Source organism: Pelobates fuscus, chromosome 9 (assembly GCF_036172605.1).
Source record: "Pelobates fuscus isolate aPelFus1 chromosome 9, aPelFus1.pri, whole genome shotgun sequence".
Classification (NCBI taxonomy): domain Eukaryota; kingdom Metazoa; phylum Chordata; class Amphibia; order Anura; family Pelobatidae; genus Pelobates; species Pelobates fuscus.
This window is the reverse complement of record NC_086325.1, coordinates 133,351,399-133,371,429: the sequence shown is the minus strand read 5'-3', so window position 1 is coordinate 133,371,429 and position 20,031 is coordinate 133,351,399. Positions and strand designations below refer to the sequence as shown.

The 20,031-nt window shown below is 40.3% G+C and overlaps 1 protein-coding gene across 4 annotated transcripts in view; it reads right to left on the bottom strand.

The window, feature by feature from the left end:
• The window catches only part of ABL1 (ABL proto-oncogene 1, non-receptor tyrosine kinase), a 214,848-nt gene that overhangs the window by 17,137 nt on the left and 177,680 nt on the right, over window positions 1-20,031 (bottom strand). For all 4 annotated transcript variants that reach the window (XM_063432439.1, XM_063432440.1, XM_063432437.1 and 1 more), the window contains exons 4-5: window positions 3,044-3,316; window positions 281-365 (exon numbers count right to left, since the gene is read on the bottom strand). In XM_063432439.1, coding sequence (XP_063288509.1) covers window positions 281-365; window positions 3,044-3,316 — 358 coding nt within the window. The remainder of the gene's footprint in view (window positions 1-280; window positions 366-3,043; window positions 3,317-20,031) is intronic.

Sequence of the window (20,031 nt, the reverse complement as noted above, 5' to 3'; positions counted from 1 at the left end):
TAATGTAGGTATTTTTCACAATACTCTGCTGGGAAAAAAACTCCAAAAACTCAGCCTTGTTTATGAACCTATTTTGTATGCAACCCCCAAAAAAAATGAGATACAGCTCCAGCATTTATAAAGATGTGGATTCATAAAATGCAAATCCAATTTAAAGCCATAAAACCTCCATGTGTCTTATAATAACACCTTCAATTTCAACTGCAGTTATAGTATCAAATCAACCAGAATGCTTTGCTGCTAATGCTTTATAGCAATAAAGTGCTTAGATTGCACTTACCCAGCAACTGAACCAGGTTCGGGTGTTTAACCTCTTTCATCACAGCAGCCTCTTTCAAAAATTCTTCTACCTCCATTGTGTCCTCCTAAATGAAGAGAAAGGAGAGTGAGCTGGAGCGTGTAACATTGTAAACCTGTATGTTTACCAGGAAAAGTTTCAACAAGTAACAGGACAAATGGCAACCGTGAGAAACTTAAAAACGCAGAATGCAACGTGTAGAGTCCAATTGGTCCTGTATAGGTGAGACTTGGGAAGAGCGAATTTTATGAGAAATGATAACCCGAGTTATGCAAGTAACATGGAATAAGGAGTGCAAACAGTGGATTGTGCATGTGGAGAGCTAATGTAGATATAGGACTTGGGGATCTCCATAAAAGAGTATTGGGAGCTCATGTAGCACAGGACAGGGATGGACTACAAAAGGACAAAACGGCAATGCATTAGTGTACTGTATACTGTAGTGGGAGTTATTGTAGTGGTGGGGAGCTCCTATAACCCACACTACCTGCTATTCAGGAAGTCTGGGTTTAAAGAAGTGTGGGGATCTGAAATGAGCATGCTGCTGAGGTAGTGTGTGTTATAGGAGGCGTGGTGAGCTGGAGTGAGCATGCTGCTGAGGTAGTGTGGCCTACAGGAAGTGTGGAGAGGTAGTGTGGCCTACAGGAAGTGTGGAAGTAGTGTGGCCTACAGGAAGTGTGTACAGGAAGTGTGGGGGTGCTGAAGTGAGTGTGCTACTCAGGTAGTGTGGGGTGCTGAAGTGAGTGTGCTACTCAGGTAGTGTGTGGTGCTGAAGTGAGTGTGCTGCTCAGGTAGTGTGGAGAGCTGGAGAGAGCATGCTGCTCATGTAGTGTGGGGAGCTGGAGTGAGCATGCTACTCAGGTAGTGTGGGTTATAGGAAGTGTGGGGAGCAGGAGACAGCATGCTGCTCAGGTAATGTAACTCCACTTCCCTCCACCGTTAGATGCCCACCCAGTCTCCACTCCTTCAAAAAAAATCATAAAAAACCCCACTTCTTCATAAAAGCGTATCAATTAAACTGTTAATAGCTCCTGACTGATTCCTCTGTTGCAACTGTCATTAGTCTAATAATCCTTACCTTTTGTGTCACTTTACCCCACTCCCTCTAGCATGTAAGCTCATTGAGCAGGGCCCTCAACCCATCTGTTCCGGTGTGTCCAACTTGTCTGGTTACAACTACATGTCTGTTCGTCCACCCATTGTAAAGCGCTGCGGAATTTGATGGCGCTATATAAATAATAACATAATAATAATAATAATAATAGGAGGTTTGGAGAGCTGGAGTGAGCTGGTTGCTCAGGTAGTGTGGGTTATAGGAGGTGAAGGTAGCTGGAGTGTATACTGCTTAGTTAGTGTGGGTTATAGGAGGTAAAGATAGCTGGAGTGAGCATGCTGCTCGGGTAGTGTGGTTTATAGGAGGTGTAGATAGCTGGAATGTGTATACTGTTTGGGTAGTTTGGGTTATAGAAGGTGTGGAGAGCTGGAGTGAGCATGCTGTACGGGTAGTGTTGGTACATGGACTGAGCTGGACATCAACAGCAGCCCAACAAATTCTACAGAACATAGAAAGCTCAAGACAACTTCTAGAACATCAAACAAACAGTAGGCTTGACATGCTCTTCATATTACTGTTTATGTAATTAGGACAGGGACATCTTCAATGCAGTTTACAATATTAAGAAGCCTCTGCATTAACAATTAAGCCCACTAGGTGGCACTATTTTACAATACTGTTGCAAAAAAATGGTTTTACTTTTAACTTTTTGGTTGCCAAAAAAAACTAATTGAAATTTAGTAAACAACCTTTCTAACTCCTTAATGCTTAAATGAATTATGTGCTATTTAAAACAATACACTTTGAATTTATACTATGTGTATCAGAGTCTATGTTTCCCCAAGGCGGCTAGGTATATGGAGAGCCTCCACTAATATTTCGAACCAGGACAAATGGGCGATTTCTGGAAGACAAATGTGTATTCTTGCTTGAAAAACACGTCCCGTGTGGGTTAGTGAGGAATTGCATGGAAAAATGCTTGCATGATCTATGAAGTGTCACTTACACAAAGCCACAGACGAATCTGATAGCTTATAAGACTATTCCCGTCCTCACCCAATCCAGACTCATTTTTAAAAAATTTCATTTTATATCACATCTCCTGTGCAGGTTAGCTATAGACCTGACTGTCTCCAGCCAAATTTTTGGATATTTTATTTTTCCAAGTTACTAGCCTTTTTGAATTAAATACACCATCCTACTGCATTAAAAAAAAAAAAAAAAAACACATTTAATTTAAATTATGGGTTAACATTTTCAGTCACCAATATCCTTTATAAAATAAAAAAATATACACTCTAGGTTTTTAAAGAGGTTGTCCTTTAAATGATGCATATTTTAAAATAAAAAAATTCCAGATACTTACCTGAATGCCAGAGACTGAGATTTCTTAGCCAATCCTGGTCCTCCAATTGTTGGTAACATGAGTTCTGATACCATCCCATAAATCCCTGTTCAGTAGAGGGTTATCTATATCAGCACTTGATCGCATTTTTAATTCATGCAGATCATGGCATTTTTTTTTGCCTGCCAAGCAGATTCATTCAAGAGTTCTCATGAATGAATCCACTTACAGATAGCATGTGTGATTGCTATACAAGCTAGCTTTCTAAGTAGTACAGAGACAGGGATTAGTTTCCTCTGGATCAATGCCAGATCACCTGGAATTACACAGAAACTAGAATGCGTACCTTCAAAGTTTTCACAGCCACGGTTAAATTATACTTCTTCCACACGCCCTCGTACACTTCACCATACTGTCCGCCCCCTAACTTGTGTTTCATGGTTATATCCGTTCGCTCGATCTCCCACTTGTCGTAGTTGGGGGACACCCCATATATAGTGGGCTTGTTCCTCTTTGGAGCAGGGTAGTGTAGTGTAGTGATCAGTCCATCGGATACAGTTGAGTGGTGGTGGACCAGTTCTGCAAGGGTGTTAAATCGACTCTCCGAGGACACGTAAAGCTGCAGTAAAAGCAAAACATAAGGATCCTGACGTTTATAACATACACTAAATTCATTCAAAATATATATATGTAGCTTGCATCAAGCAAGTAATAAAAAAACTAAACAAAAGCAAAAAATAAGAATCTAATACCACTATTTTCTGATAAGGCCAAAAAGTAAAAAATAAAATAAAAAAAATTACACAGATTGGAAATTAGCAGTCTAGGGTGAAACAAACAATTAGTATGAAGTTGATGCTGAGCAGTCCCTATTAAAGTCAAGAGATGTTTCTATAGTCAAGGCTAGCAACACGTTTACCTTCAGCCAACTATAGAAATCTCAATCATTCAAAAAATGTAAACTTACAGCGCAAGGAGAGGTAAAGTTAATATATAGGCAGCATTGTCCTAGGCACTGCATGGAGACTGAACAGAGTAGAAATATTTGTGGCGTATAAGGATTACACCCCTACTAAACCAGGAGTCCGAGCTTTATATGGATAGGTACGGACATAAATCGTATTTTATATGTGCGCCTTGATCATAGTTCCTTTAATATAAAAGCATTAAATAGAAAAAAATAAAAAAAAATGAGGCTCAACGCCAGCTTGTTGCATTCTTACATGTAACATTGTGTTCTTTTCTAATAAATCCACATAATCCATTTAATAGGGAAAGAAGGCAGTGTGTTTTTGTAATGGATATTGCACAATGGTACGACTGATTATGCAATAAATAACGAGAGTAACATTTAGTAGATTCTACAGGGAGATTTATCAAAATGTCGCAGGCACTTTTGCATTCACTTTTTCAGGTTTTTTTGTTTCAGCGTCTTTTTAAAAAGTAAATGACAAACAACAGTAGAAAAAACTAGGGATTCAAAATGTAAGTGCTTTGTTGCTAGCCAGGCTTCAAACGTTACTTGCAACTTCAGCCACAGCTACACCAGGGGAGAATTTCTAAATGCCCAGGCTAAATTGTCACTTGTCGGTGGCTAGTGAAAAGTTTGCGTCCTGGACAAACCGCATAAGATGGAAAATTGGTGGAATTTCCATGGAGAACACGTTATAGACTATTTCTAAAGCACAATATTAAATATGAATGCAAAAAATAAATAATTAAGAGACCTTAACTTTACCACCCCCCCCCCCCCCCCCCATTTTGTAGTCTTATTGATTTACACTGATGAATACATTTATTTGCCCTACTTTTAAAGGGTCCCTCAAGTCATACACACATACTGGGTGCAATGTCTGAGTTGTTACAGTTAATTTTGTTGGGTAGTTTTTTTTTAATTTATTTGTTAAACATTCTTTTTTGACAAATTTTTCATTTTTTTTTAAAACACATTTCTATTTCTGACCGTTACAGAAATGAAATAGTAATGATATAGCAAATACTCATATTATATACACATAGTAGGCATTACAATAGCTCAATTTTTTGTTTTTAACAGCATGGCAGTGGAGAATATTGGAAAACACCTGATAAAACTATTAAGAAATTGAAACAAAAATAGCACCAACTGCAATTTTATTAAAGACACGGAGGCTCCTATTATGCATATCTCTTTCTTTATTACTCTCAGCAGCAAAGATAGAGAAATATAAATATATCAAAATGAAAAAAAAACTGTATAGGCACACAGGCAACCAATCACATAACAAAGGAAGTGACTATAAAAGGCCTGTGTCTCCCACAATCCCCCTCTTTCTTTGCTGCTCTCAGACCAGATAAGTACTCACTTGCTCTGCTATGCTGGCTATTGTATATTTATTATATATTTTATTGCATATATTTTACTGTGCTGTTTGGGGCTTTTACTTAACTTGTTGCCCTAATCCTATGCCTGTGTGGTGTTCCCCGCTGGGATTCTCCCCTCCCGACCGGTCAAGCCCTTTTCCCTGCCGTTTTTCACCTCCTCTGCCCCTCTCCTCGGGTCGTGGATGGCCTCCTGTGGGTGGCCATGTGGGTTTGCGGTCAGGCAGGCACTTGCGAGCCTCTGCTCATTTCAGCGGTGGCTCCCTGATGCAGATGGGTCGGCCGCATGGGAAGTGTGCACGCGACCTTCCCTGCTGTTTGCTCTCCATGAGGTGCTCCTCCATACCTTGTGCGGCGGCCATCTTGGACCGGAGTTTTTTGCCGTGATTTTACCGCGAGCTTGCAGGGATCCCTCTCCCCTTACCCGGCCCTCCTCCTCCTCACCCTGCCAGCCTCTGAGTCTTTTCCTGGGCACACCACCGTTCAGGTATTCTGTGTTGCTATTATTTGTATGCCTATTAACCTTTTTCTCTCCTGTGGGTCACTCAACCCTGTCCTGCTAGGTACATACTTATTTATTTTTTCTTGTTGTGCATAGAATGCATTTCATATTTTTTCTCATGCTCCTATCACCCTCTTTGTGAGTTTGTGCTTTGCCATCTATAAGTAATATAGTAAAATGTATATGTGTGTCCAGATCACATGGGGTTTTATTTTGCAAAGTTAACTTTACTTGCAAGAGAGATCTGATCTTACAATGTATTTCTGACTGTTTATTTTATTTGTTTAAAATTTCTTAAAATATTCTCCTTTAGACCTATATGGGTTATTACAGGCTTACAAGTCTGCTTTGTCAAATAGACATTACTTTTTATCTTTTATATGTTAACCCATCTTGCTCTGCAGGCTGAGGGTGATGGGCCTGAGGGACATTCTGATGATTTTCCTCAGGTGCAACTGGGGAGACTGTGACCTCTGGGAAGTTCGTCAGGCCTTACTAGTCTCCAATATAGCATATTCCATGCCAAGGAGCTTTTTTACCTCAGCCCTGGGAACGGAGTCGTCTTTGCTTTCCCAGTTTTTTTTTGACGCAAGCTCCCTTAGTGCCTCCTGTGGCTAGCCCTGCTCTCCTGGGTATGGGCACCCCCCTTCTGCCCTGCCTCGCCCAGGGCCCGTAAGGCTATGGCGGAGGCTTATCTCCTCGTCTCCCACTCCTTGATGCAGGTCCTGCCTGTTATGACGGACTCGCTGAGGCTATGGTAGGATGGTTCCCCCACCATGGCAACCCTTACTGGAGTTACTGCCCCCGTTCAGGTACTCCCGCTCGGGCGGTTGTTAGGGGTCAGACCCCTTTTGGGTCCTCGGGGTAATCCCCAGTTCTTAAACGAATCAGGTTGGTAACCGCAATAGATCTGACTTCTCCCTGGAGAATTTCAGTTTTATGATTGGTTGCCTGTGTGCCTATACAGTTTTTTTCTTTCATTTTGATATATTTATATTTCTCTATCTTTGCTGCTGAGAGTAATAAAGAAAGAGATATGCATAATACTCGCCTCCGTGTCTTTAATAAAATCATGACTTTACGTCATGTTAATAGTAAAATCTGGGAATTAAAGATCATTGGGATCCAGATAGGGTCATACAAGGCATTGTTGTGAGGGCACTCTCAAAAATAGTGGTGCTGCATACAGGAGAGGTGATACTTGTCCCCAGTACCCAATCATCCCAACCCCACTGGAGGTTTATCACAGTCCTGCACTGCAATATCAGACCTGGGGGTCTCCAATTAGGAACCCGGTAAGTTCTCTGACTGCGTCCCAACCACTAATTTTAATTGTGTATAGCTGCAGTCAAGGGCCCTGCCCTGAATCTTAATACTCTACCGAGTATAAAACAGCCTTCTCACCCCTCCAAGTTAGCTGTGCCGGAGTATTTACGCTGGGGTGATGCAGAGTTGGCGGTGGCCTCCTGGGATCCAGATTAGCCACGTCTGAGCCATAACTCCAGAGGCCCTTGGGCCTTTTCGGCCCCTTTTGTCAAACATAATCCTCCCCAGACAAGAAACACAAGGGCCTAAGTTCTGAGGTGAGTGAGCGACCTGCACGACAATTATAGGGGCTGCATTTTTCTGGCTAGCTTCGCCCAGAAGGTTTCAACAACATTGTCGAGCTAGGGGAGAGGGCCTTGAGAACTCTGTTTGCTCATGGTATCGATCATTTTGAAGTGGGTTATTGCACCTCACTAGGCCCAAGAGTGATAGGCATTGGGATACTTTATAAAGTATTTAAAGGAACACCCACTCATGCTGCAATGGTTATTTTGACATGAATGCCCTAGATCACCCTCAGGTAAGTAGTCAACCTATTAGCAAATGGTTTGACTTCTTACCTGGGGTCCACTGAGCACCGCTCCCTGCCCTTCCGCTAAGTCTGGAGCTTCCGCTAGCTCTCCTGACCACTCCCAGCCAGCAAGCTAAGTCCTGACACATTGTGCTTAGCTCAGGCAGAGAGCTTTCGTATGCAGAGAGGCATGTAGTGGTCCCCGACAGACACGAGAAACTGTTCTAATGCTTGGAGTGTTCCATCAATAAGTCTGCATCTTTCTTACTATCAGCTCTAAGTGAAGTCGCTTAATTTAAAAATCACATTTGATTCTCAAAGAGTCTAGAGAAATTTATGAGGTATTTCGATATGTATACCACCTCTAGGTTTAGATAATGAACAATTGAGGACATGCCCTTCATTAAGCTAACTGAATATTATAGGTAATGTACACCATGGCTTCAGCTGGCTGGGAGAGAAAAAAAAAAATCAGATTAAGGAAAATGAATTCCAAATAAAGAGTAATATCCCTGCTTTGTTTTTCTGCAAATCTGTGGCACAAATACCAAGACCGTACCCATTGAGATAAGGCTTAAGGATCGCTTTGCACATTGAACGCACAAGACATCTTTATCCATGACTACAATAGGGCATGAAATCAGGATTTCACAGTTGGGAGACATGCACAAAGAGATGTAAATGCCATATTGTGCCCTGGATATGATGGAAATCGGAAATTTGACTTTTGTCTTAGTGTTTCAGGCAGATTATTGCTTTTGACCACGCCATATATTTCAAATAGCCAAGTAGGCACACTTATTAAAGGGGTGTGGCCCGAGTTGGGCTATGCCCCACTATTTTAGAGAACTTACTGATGGCAACTTCTCAAAATTCGATTTAAGAACAAAATTAAGGTATTTTGATTTAGAGAAAATACATTTTTAAAAGTTATTTTAGTTTACAGATAATTTTAACTTTTACTGCTGCGAATCTCTGTTGAAATTCTCAAAAGGGGGATGAGACAAGAAGAGGAAAGAGAATGAGGTTTTCCTTTAATACGTTATCAAACAATTAACCTTATGTATTGCTTTAAGAGTGTGATAAATGATCCTGAAACCCTGGTGAGCCTGTGACCCTTAAGAACCGATGCTCGACATTTCCGAGGAAGACAAAAGCAAGACCTTTATAGTCCGAAATCGGTGTGATACACTAATAAAAATGATTGACTCATAATCCATTAACTGCCTTGACATTCAACACTGTAAAATCATTTCAGCCAAATTAGTCGCTTAGAAGTGAACTAGACAACGACTGAACAAATAGAATAGTCATTAATCACACAACAAAACTACATCCGGGTGCCAATTAAAACGCAGGAATAGGAGGACAGAGATATAAACATACACAAACACACAGCAATGACTCTCGCCTGTCCCAGCTGTCTGACTCATAGGCAGCCAAGGCCGGGCACATTAAGGGGCACTGTGATTGGCATTAACATAGGCTGCAATGCCAACTAAAGCTTTTTTTTTTATCTTTGGTAGTAATTTATTTTCCATTTTCTATTTACCAAAATATATGTTATTTTATCCCATAATTACAGCGCTATCAATTATGCTTCTGGTTGCTAGAGTTTATACGTATATTTTTTCTACTATAGATTTTTCACAAAAAAATTAAAACAAAAACAAACAAAAAAAAAAATTAAATAAAAAAGCAACTAAAAACCAAGATAACTGCTGGCTTTTAACGTTAACAACATCCATTAAGGATTAAAAAAATAATAATAATAATAAACAGAATAAAAGATGGAGATTTAGTCAGTCAAAACACAATATAAAAACAGTCCATATTGAAAGGGATACGCGGAAACAGGAATCCAGTGTTTCAGGGAAGCCAGCATTCCTGGGGGAAAGCCATTTCCTTTTAAGTGACACTGTACTTAGGAGCAAAACAACTACAAAGCCTGTTTTTTCAGGCTTTATTTATACCAGATCAGAAAACATTTTATGAATGAATGGGAGGTTCTGCTAATTAGGGTACAGGCTCGATGCACTCTTTACAGAGACTGCAAGAAATCGCAAAAATGTTTTGAAAGGGTGGATCTACGCTGGGTCACAACCAATGATTCAGTATACAATGTCTAGCAGGGCCAGTCGCAAACCACAAGTTTTATTAATCCCCCCCCACCCCCACCCCACCCCCAAAAAAAAAAAAAAAAAAAGATCTAAATTCTAATATTATTACTTTGTTCTTTGCCAAAGGCTTAGCCTCTCGCCAATAAGCTTTAAGTCCTTCATACAATATACATAGACACCGGACTGCACCTGTGCCAGAATAGCTCAGGGAGAAATATTAACCTGTTTACCGCTAAGGAGGATTGAAATACAATGCTGGATTATCTGTTGGCTACTTAGAAGGATAAAGGATCATTCTCAGCATCATAACAACTTATGCTGCTTATATTTTTAAGGAAAAAAAACACCTCTCCCCATCCTTGATTATTTGCTTATAACTGCAGCAATTTGAAATATTAACTGCTTGTTACACACTCCTACAGAGACATAATTGGCATGCATACATTATGTTAATCCTCATACCCCCAGACAAGCCTATTCTCATATACCTCCCTCCCAATAGTCCTGTATTGACCAGGACAGTCCCTATTTAAAGATGCACTCACACTGTGCAAATTTTACTCAGTCCCATTTAGTAAATAGGAGAGTGATTCAACTGTGCTGTGCACCTTGTCAATCAGCCTGGCATAATGGAATATGTGATGCGATTGTGTCTGTCATTTCAACTCATAAACCTGCGGATGGAACAGTCAGTAAGCTGATTGCAGTCACCATGCAACTAATGTTGTCAATAGAATTCCTGCTAAGGGCTTAACTCCACATCTAATACACTACTGCTATGCAGAGGTTTATGGGATGTGCTTCACTACATTGAAAATAATGGCAGCTAGAACCTCTGCAAGCGACTACAGTGAAGCTTACGGTAACTATAATTGTGAAAGTTGTGAGACAAATCACCAATAGTTTTTTTTCTCTCTCTAAAAAAAAAAAAGTAAATATAAAAAAAAAAAGTTTTTTCACCTAAGCCCACATTATTTTTCTATTTAAATGCCTCACTAGTTCACACTTTCCCCCAAAATTGACATACGTAATTACTCTGGATTATTTTATGTTCTCTGGCTTAACAAGTGTCAAAACTTGTTGCTGCCAATCAGAAAAGAGAAGGATTGGAGAATAATAGGGATGGAGAGATAGACAGACTGACGTGTTTAGAATAAATTATACTCTAAATTGGGTGACAACCTGACTAATAAATATAAACAATGACACATTAAATGCACTATAAATGACGACTAACCTTTATTTAATGTGCCCCCACTGCTAGAGAATATTATACATAGAACCATGTATGTATCTCTTATCGCTACACACAGGGCTTCACAAGCCTACAACGCATCATTAAACAAAGAAAAAGAGCGTACAAGCTAATAATGGCAACTGTAAATGCCAAATTGATATATGAATATGGAAAGTATAAGCGGTTTTACAAATTATTTTGCAATGCAATTTAATGAGCTGTGTGTGGATGGTCACAAGGATAAAGGATGGGATAGTGACCATGCAGGCGTTCGGCTAAAGTCATTGAAGGGACACGTTTTTGTGAAGCGGAACGCACATTGTAAGATCGTGGAGAGAAGAGAATGGGAAACCAGGTATTTGTGCTTCTGTTAAAGGAACACTATAGTCACCTACATTACACTAAAACTGCTTTATTTATCTAAAGTATAGATCATTCCCCTGCAATTTCACTGCTCAATTCACTGTCATTTAGGAGTTAAATCACTTTGTTTCTGTTTCTGCAGCCCTAGCCACACCTCCCCTGGCTATGATTGGTCAGACATTGTTAAATAGGATCACGGGGAAGTGAAGCATTAACACAAATCCATTGGGCAAGTATTAGAATTCAGTCCGGGGTTCAGTAGATCAAGTCTTAATCAATTTCCACTCGCCTCCGGTGAAATCTAGAGTCCTGATTTAATCTAGAAATGTCAGTAGTGTTTCTAGCTAAACGGATATATTTATTGTATACTTTGCTATTTAAATTTGCAATATTATAAGATACACCACAAGGATTTTGTAGGTGCTTCTTTCTAAATGATAAAAACTCCCTTCTATCTGAATTAATATTGACAAATTTGTGGATAACAAAATATTTGGCAAACTAAGGACATAATACATGCACAAGGAGGACAAAATAATGGAATTACAAAAAAAATTCAACACTATGGCGAAGATATAAACGCATGAACCAGCCTTTGTCTTCAAACTTTCTCAGAATGCGGCCATATGAGATCTGCACTGAGTAGTTATTTGAGAGAGAAATTATGTAGAAATCTGTATTATACGCTACTTTACAGAGCCTCAATGATTAGATCTGGAGTGAGAAGGCTATGGAAGGTGTTTAAAATAGCACACAGTACTCTACAAGTGGATTCAACGCCTATAACAGACAGTTGCTACTCAAACAATATTTTAAAATAAAATTAAAATTAAAAAAATGATGGGATGATAACCTTAATGGATAAGCAACTGAAATAAAAAACGCTATATTTAAAGCAGTCTGAACATTAATATTTTAGGTCAGCGCCAACACAATGTTTAAAAAAAATAAAGTGCGCATGTGGTTCTTGGTAAAAGTAGGTAACTTCTTGTAAGAAATATTTAAATACATAATGTTGAGTGTATGCTAGCAAAGATGTTATATGACATGGTTGGACTGTAGTGGGTGAGTATAAGTTAGTCCATAGTCCTATAGGAACACTATGGGGTCAGGAACGCAACCATGTATTCCTGACTTCATAGTGTTAAAAACACCATCTAGCCCCCCTGGCCTCCCCAAATATAGTAAAATCTTACTTTTATTCAAATCTGCAGCTGCTGGCTCTGCCCATGATCTGCAGGATTGGCTGACATCATCAGAAGTGATTCTCTGAGCCAAAAACAATGCTTTCCCATAGGATTGGCTGAGACTGTCAAGAATAGAGATCAGGGGCAGAGCCAGCTCAAGTCAATCAGCATCTCTATGAGAAAAGTTCATTGTCTCCATGCAGAGGGTGCAGCACTGCCCCAAGAAGCAGTGCTAGTAGCCATGTGAGTGCCCAGTGGAGGTATCCCTAGGCTGTAATCATAGGCGTGCGCAGCCTATTGCATTAGGGTGTGCACCCTAAAGCACAAACACACGCTGCATGTGTATGTGTGTGTGTATATATATATATATATATATATATATATATATATATATATATATATATATACACACACACACACTGCTGTGTGTGTGTGTGTGCTCTGTTAGTGTGCTGTGTGTAAGGGTGCTGCTGTGTGTGTGTGTGTGTGTGTGTGTGTGTGTGTGTGTATGTGTGAGGGTGCTGTTAGTGTGATGTGTGTGTGAGTGTGCTGGTAGTGTGCTATGTGGGTGAGGGTGTTTGTGTGTGTGTTTGTGAGGGTGCTGTTTGGGTGTGAGGGTGTGTGTGTGTTTGTTAGGGTCCTGTTAGTGTGCTGTGTGTGTGAGGGTGCTGTTTGTGTGATGGTGCTGTTTGTGTGATGTGTGTGGGTGTCGTGTATTTGTGAGGGTGCTGTTAGTGTGCTGTGTGTGAGGGTGTTGTGTGTTTGTGAGAGTGTGGTTAGTGTACTGTGTGTGTGCTGTATGTGTGTGGGTGCTGTTTGTGTGAGGGTGCTGTATTTCTGTAGGTGCTGTTTGTGTGTGGGTGCTGTATTTCTGTAGGTGCTGTTTGTGTGTGGGTGCTGTATGTGTGTGTGTTCTGTATGTTTGGAGGGATTGTGGAGCTGGGGGCAGATTAGTAAATATCCCCCCTCCCTTCGTACCTTATGTAGGGAAGGGGGATCCTTGCTGCCATGTGCCATCCCTGGTGGTCCAGTGGAGAGTTAACTCTAGCCTGCGGGGCTAGAGTTAACTCTTGCGAGATCTGAGCGTTGCCACGGCAACGCTAAGATATCGCGAGAGGAACCTGGCGGAGCTGCTGTCTGGAGTTCCCCGGGTCCTCTCCTGCCTCCCTCCATGCTGCTGTGGGCCGGTGAGGTAGAGCTTTGATCTCCCCACTGGCCCATGGAGGCTTAGAGCAGAGCCGGCACTCAGATAGCGCTGGTTCTGTGTGAGTCGACAGGGGAGAATAAAGTCCTGGGGAATAAAGTGTGGGAATTCTCCCAAGATTCCACCCCCCAAAAAAAAAAATATATATATACACTCCAGTGTGTGTGTGTGTGTGTGTGTGTGTGTGCATATATATATATATATATATATATATATGCACACACACACACACACACACACACTGACACGCATACTCTGACACGCATACTCAGACACGCATACTCAGACACGCATACTCAGACACACACACATACAGACACACACACTCATACATTCACAAACATACACACACACATTCATATACACACACATATACTGACACACACTCATACATTCACAGACACACATATACACACACATTCAGACACATACACTGACACACAAATTATAATTTTTTAATTAAAAAATGTCCACCCAGCCTCCCTACCTGGAGTGCTGGCGTGGACTTGTCCCTGGGGTCCAGTGGGTCGGGCGCCTGTCTTTATCTCAGCCGCGGCGAGAGAGCTGTGTGCTCTCTGCTCCCTATCACCGCGCGGGCTGTCTGCTGTAGCTGGGAGCCGGAATATGACGTCATATTCCGGCTCCGGCATCAGCAAACGGCGCGCGGCGAGAGGGAGCAGAGAGTACACAGCTCCCTCGCCGCGGCTGAGATAAAGACAGGCGCCCGGCCGGGGCTGGAGGTCCATCACCTCTTGCCCCCCCATGACAGGGGGAGGAAGGGGGGCATTTGTGGGCGCTGAGTGCCTGCAGGAACGGTGTTCCTGCTCATAAAAAGTGCAGGAACTCCGTTCCTGCAGGACTTAATCCATAGGCGTGCCGCGGGGATTAGGGTGTGCCCAGGCACACCCCGTGCGCACGCCTATGGCTGTAATATAAACACTGCATTTTCTCTGAAAACACCTGCAAAAAGCCTGAAGGGAATGATTCTACTCACTAGAACAAATACAATAAGCTATAGTTGTTCTGGTAAGATAAGATAAGGTAAGAGGAAGGATAGATATGGATGCATGAGTGATGGTTACAAGGACAACTAGCTAGGGCTAGGGATTAATGACAGCAGCACAACTAGTAACAGTGGAGGAGGTAGAGAACTTCCTTTGTCCGGGACAGGAAGACTCTCAGAAAAATTGAATATGACTCGACCCACAAAATCCAGGATAACATATGGAGAATTAAACATTTGGCTTCAGGATAGACTAAATTTTCCATGGATAGTTGACCTGAGGTGGATTTCACATTATGCGACAGGAAGACAAACGTGAAAAACAATGTGCAAAAATAAAATACCCAACCCCCATGAAAAAAAAAAAAAAAAAAAAAAAAAAAAAATATGCTTCCATGTACATTTATTCTTGGAATTCAGTAGATCAGAGGAGCATAACAGGAATAAGCCATAAAATAGACACAATGTATCCGAACAGCTTGGAAAAATATAAATACCATAGCCCATTTGAAAAAAGAAAACAAAAACAACATTTTAACAACTGCTGCAGTCAGAAAAGTTGGAATGTAAATTAAAATACATGCTATGTTATCCACCTAACATACGTATTTTGAAGTGATACGCTAAGCACCATAACCACTGAAGCAGAGCTTCTGACGCAGCAAGATGCTAAACCGTCAAACTATTTAACGATTTGAAACTTGTCTGTCCCGGTCAGATAAACCAGTAATGCCAATGTGAGTTGATATTTTAAACTGTAAGTTTATCATACCTACTCATAAAAAGCTGGTATATTTTTCATTCACTGAGTGTCTGCAGACGGCTCTCAGACAACGTATAAAGTTTCAGCGTGGCACGAGTTGGTATAATAGCTGGGAAGTGTGAACAACTGCAGGCACCAACAGAGACACGTAAATATCAAACCTCTCTCAAAATTGTTTGACAGTTACCATAGAGCCACTACATCACAGGTTGAAGCCAAGTCCACCGATGATGATATCAAGAGGTCAAAGAGGTCATTAAAGGACCACTCTAGGCACCCAGACCACTTCAGCTTAATGAGGTGGTCTGGGTGCCAGATATCTCTAGGAATAACCCTTTTTTTTAATAAACATAGCAGTTTCAGAGAAACTGCTATGTTTATACTGAGGGTTCATCCAGCCTCCAAATCCTCTAGTGGCTGTCTCATTGACAGCCGCTAGAGGCGCTTGCGTGCTTCTCACTGTGAAAATCACAGTGAGAGCACGCAAGCGTCCATATGAAAGCATTGTAAATGCTTTCCTATGCGAACGGCTAAATGCGAGCGCGGCTCCTGCCGCGCATGCGCATTCAGCCGATGACGTCGCAAGGAAGAAGGAGAGGAGGAGGAAAGCTCCCTGCCCGGCGCTGGAGAAAGAGGTAAGTTTAACCCCTTCCTCCCCCCAGAGCCCGGCGGGAGTGGGTCCCTGAGGGTGGGGGCACCCTCAGGGCACTCAAGTGCCAGGAATACGAGTATGTTTTCCTGGCACTAGAGTGGTCCTTTAAGCTGTTATGGCTTATAAGGATATTGCAGTTAGTGTGGTGTTTTTTGTTGTTTTTTTTAAAGGTACCAGTAAAGGGACATTTCACACGTTTGAAATTATGTTATGAATTTTACTATTTAAGTGTTCTTGCATATCAAGACCACTTACTGTTATCTCACATATATATTATTATTATTATTATAACCAAATTGACCACCCTAACTCCTCCCACAGTTTTTACACTACATAGACAGTAATATACCGAAACGTGCAGATTGTTCCCAATTGGTGTGCTATTACTTAGTGGAATGTTTCGCCGAATGGTTCTCGAAATATCGTCGTTCTTGTGGCGAAATTGGTCCCATAGGAATGAATGGCAAAATGTTCAAAACTAGAGTGGGAGCTGGCAAAAGCTGAAAAATCAGGACATGATTTCTAAACTGCCACCACTCCTCATTTTCAAGCCCACCTACACAAATCTTATCAAAACGTTCAGTTATCCCTCCTGCCACTAAAAATGTCCACGGCTAATCCACAGTCCTGATAGTTTTCACAATATGACCATTTGTTTGCAACTCACGCCGTCCATTGACATTCATTGAAACTCCACTCTAGCCAGCTCAAACTTGAAGGGCAATTTCTAAACTGCGACTGTGCCTTCATTGTTAAATCTCAGAGACATACTATGCATCAAAATGTAGGTTTGGGTCTTGTGATTCTCACAATATAAAGCTCTTCGCTGTAGGATTTAAAATACGACCGTTTGAAGATGGCAACCGCCAAAATACTCTGACCTGTGCCAGGCTGGAGCAGCAAGAGATGTCATAGACAGGGCCTTTTGTACATCTGGTAATGTCTTTATAACTGTATGTTTTAATGTAACTGTGAATCACTTTGGGCAACAATGTTGCAATTAAATGTGCTATATAAATAAATAACAGTTACTCCGCCCACTCCAGTTGTAGACTACTGGTGGAGGCAAGAACACTTCACACAATTTCCCCAGAAATTGTAGCTTTCTAGTTTATATTGCAATTACAGTGCAATTTCCTGTAAATTTTTTACAGTTTTTGCAATAATAATGTGTGCACAATTAGTGCAGGTTAAGGAAAGTAATTAAAAATAAATTCATTTAGTTGTTCTGAATTACAGAATATATAATGTGTCTGGTATTTTAAGTTTTTTTTGGTAGTTACAGGTCACAAAGCACAAGGAGTAAAATAAACTTTAAATGTGGAGCGATTTTAGAATTTGGTATGTTTGTCTTGTAAGCTTAATAGCCATAAAAGAAAACAAAATTTCCACACAAAAGTATATATTTATATATAGTAGACACCACAGGCTATTTATGTAAGGTTGTTTTGACACTTTCTACGTAGCCATTTCACCGCCAACCTCTGCTAAATATTGGAGTAAAATTTTGTTTTTTGGGGGTTTTGGCACACAAACTTATAACAAAGAACTTCTGACGTGTATTTTGTAAAGTTGGTGTGTGCTATTCCTGTACAAAGTTTTATTTTGTGTTTAGTTACATCTGCTGAGTAAAATGACACCCCCATTGTATGTCTTTGGCACTATTTTGTGAAGCTACATTGCCATATAGGAGACCTGTCCTTTTCAGTATTCACAGTAGAATTTTGAGAGACGGATTTAATGAGCCTATGCTTCCATTTGGGGTATTATACCAGTTTGACTGTTAAAAAAAAAAAAAAAAAAACAACCAATGGCCTACGATTTGTAAAAGTAGACACTCCAGGGTATCTCATAAGGTGCATATTGTGCCTTAACATGCCCCCATTTTTTTCACCAATATATGTGGTAAAAAATAATTTTGTGCATTTTTTTTTTACATACGGATTGCCTTTTTGCTGGGCATTTTGTATATTTCATATGTGCCACTAAGTTCAAACCCCCCAAATTATGCTCAGCTAAGTCTTCTGAGTAAAAGGACAACCCCATTGTATGTCTTTGGCACTATTTCGTGAAGCTTCAGTGCCATACAGGAGACCTGTCCTTTTCAGTATTCACAGTTGAATTTTGAGAGACGGATTTAATGAGCCTATGCTTCCATTTGGGGTATTATACCAGTTTGACTGAACAAAAAAAAAAAAAAAACCACAAAGGCCTACCATTTGTAAAAGTAGACACTCCAGGGTATCTCATAAGGTGCATATTGTGCCTTAGCATGCCCCCATTTTTTCACCAATACATGCCAAAGTATGTGGTAAAAAATAATTTTGGGCATTTTTTTTTTACATACGGATTGCATTTTTGCTGGGCATTTTGTATATTTCATATGTGCCACTAAGTTCAAAACCCCCAAATTATGCTCAGCTAAGTCTTCTGAGTAAAAATACATCCCCAATGAATGTCTTTGGCACTATTTTGTGAAGCTACAGTGCCATATAGAAGACCAAGAAGACCAAGTTTTACTGAACTTTTAATTTTGACGCTGGGCCTATGTGCAATTTCCAAGCATCTTCGCAGGTTTTAAATTCAAACTACCCCACAAAGGCCTACCATTTCTTAAAGTAGACACCCCAGGGTATTTCAAAAGGCATATTTTGAACCTTAGCGTGGGATCATTTTTCCGCTAGCTTGTACCAAGTGTAGTGGTAATAAGCGTTTTTTCTGCCTTTTTGACACACAAAGTGAGTTTGCACAGTATATTTTGCAAACCTTATGTGTGCTACCACTGTATAATACTTCATATGTTGCTCAGCTATGTGGTCTGAGTACAGCAATACCCCCGTATGTACCTTTGCCAGGTATATGTGGATGTTGAAGGGGCACATTTGAGACGCAGCCATTCAGTTTTTTTCTAACTTTGAAGTTGTATGCTGTGTCCATGTTCCAATTTGGAGTAGTTTAGATGGTTGGTTATTGAAACTTCCCCACAAACACATACTATTTATTAAAGAATACACCCTGGGGTAATTCAAAAGGCATATTTTGAACCTTGGCGTGGGATCAATTTTTCTCTAGTTTGTTCCAGGTGTAGTGGTAATGAGCGTTTTTAAATGTATTTTTTTACTTTTTTAAAACTATATTTTAAACTTTTATTAATTTTTTTAAAGTTTCCTAAACTTTCTTAAAACTTTTTTTTACAGATTTAACATTTTTCTAAGCTTTTTTTTTTTTACCGTTAACCCCTAACTAGCAGTAAGCAGCACTAACAGTAAATTCCCCATTTTCCCATAACTCCCACCCACCCAGCTAGCAAAATATTTAATTATACAATATTTAAATTAGTTAATTAAATAAATTGAACCCCGGAGGGTTAAAAAATAAATAAAAGTTAATCGTCAGGGGTTAAAAAAAATTAGATCACAGTATAATACTGTGATCTGTATTTTGATCACTGTAGGCAGTGATCGACTGGCAGGGAAGGGGTTAATTTTTATTTGGACTGGGTAAAAGGTTTTTTTTTTTTTTTTTACTTAAACGTTATTAAAACTTTTTTTTAAACTTAATTTTTTACCTTTTTAAAGCTTATTTTAAAACTTTTTTTTAACGTTAACCCATAGTTAGCCTAACACTAAATCCCCCAATTCCCCACTAACTTCCACCCTCACCAGCTAGCTAAGTTTATAATTTTAAAATATTTAAATTAATTAATAAAATACATTTAACCCCTGAGGGTTAAAAAAAAAAAAAAAAAAAAAGAATTAACCCTCAGGGGTTAAAAAGAAATCTGATCGTAAAATGTAATCCCTGCCAATTGATCACTGTAGTCAGTGATCAATTGGCAGGGAATGGGTTATTTTTTTTTTATTAAACTGGGTAAAGGGGGTGGGATTTTAATTAAACTTTATTTTTTTTCAACAGGGGGCAGGATCAGGACTGATCCGTCTCTCTGCACTTCACAGTGAACCCGGAAGTGCAGGGAGGCTGAAGGTGAGTATACACAGCACATGTGCTCGCTCTGACATGCTGTCAGAGCGAGCACATGTGCTGGGACAGCGCAAGTCGGTGCTCCCGGTCTGCCTCTAATACAGAGGCAGACCGGAGCACCATT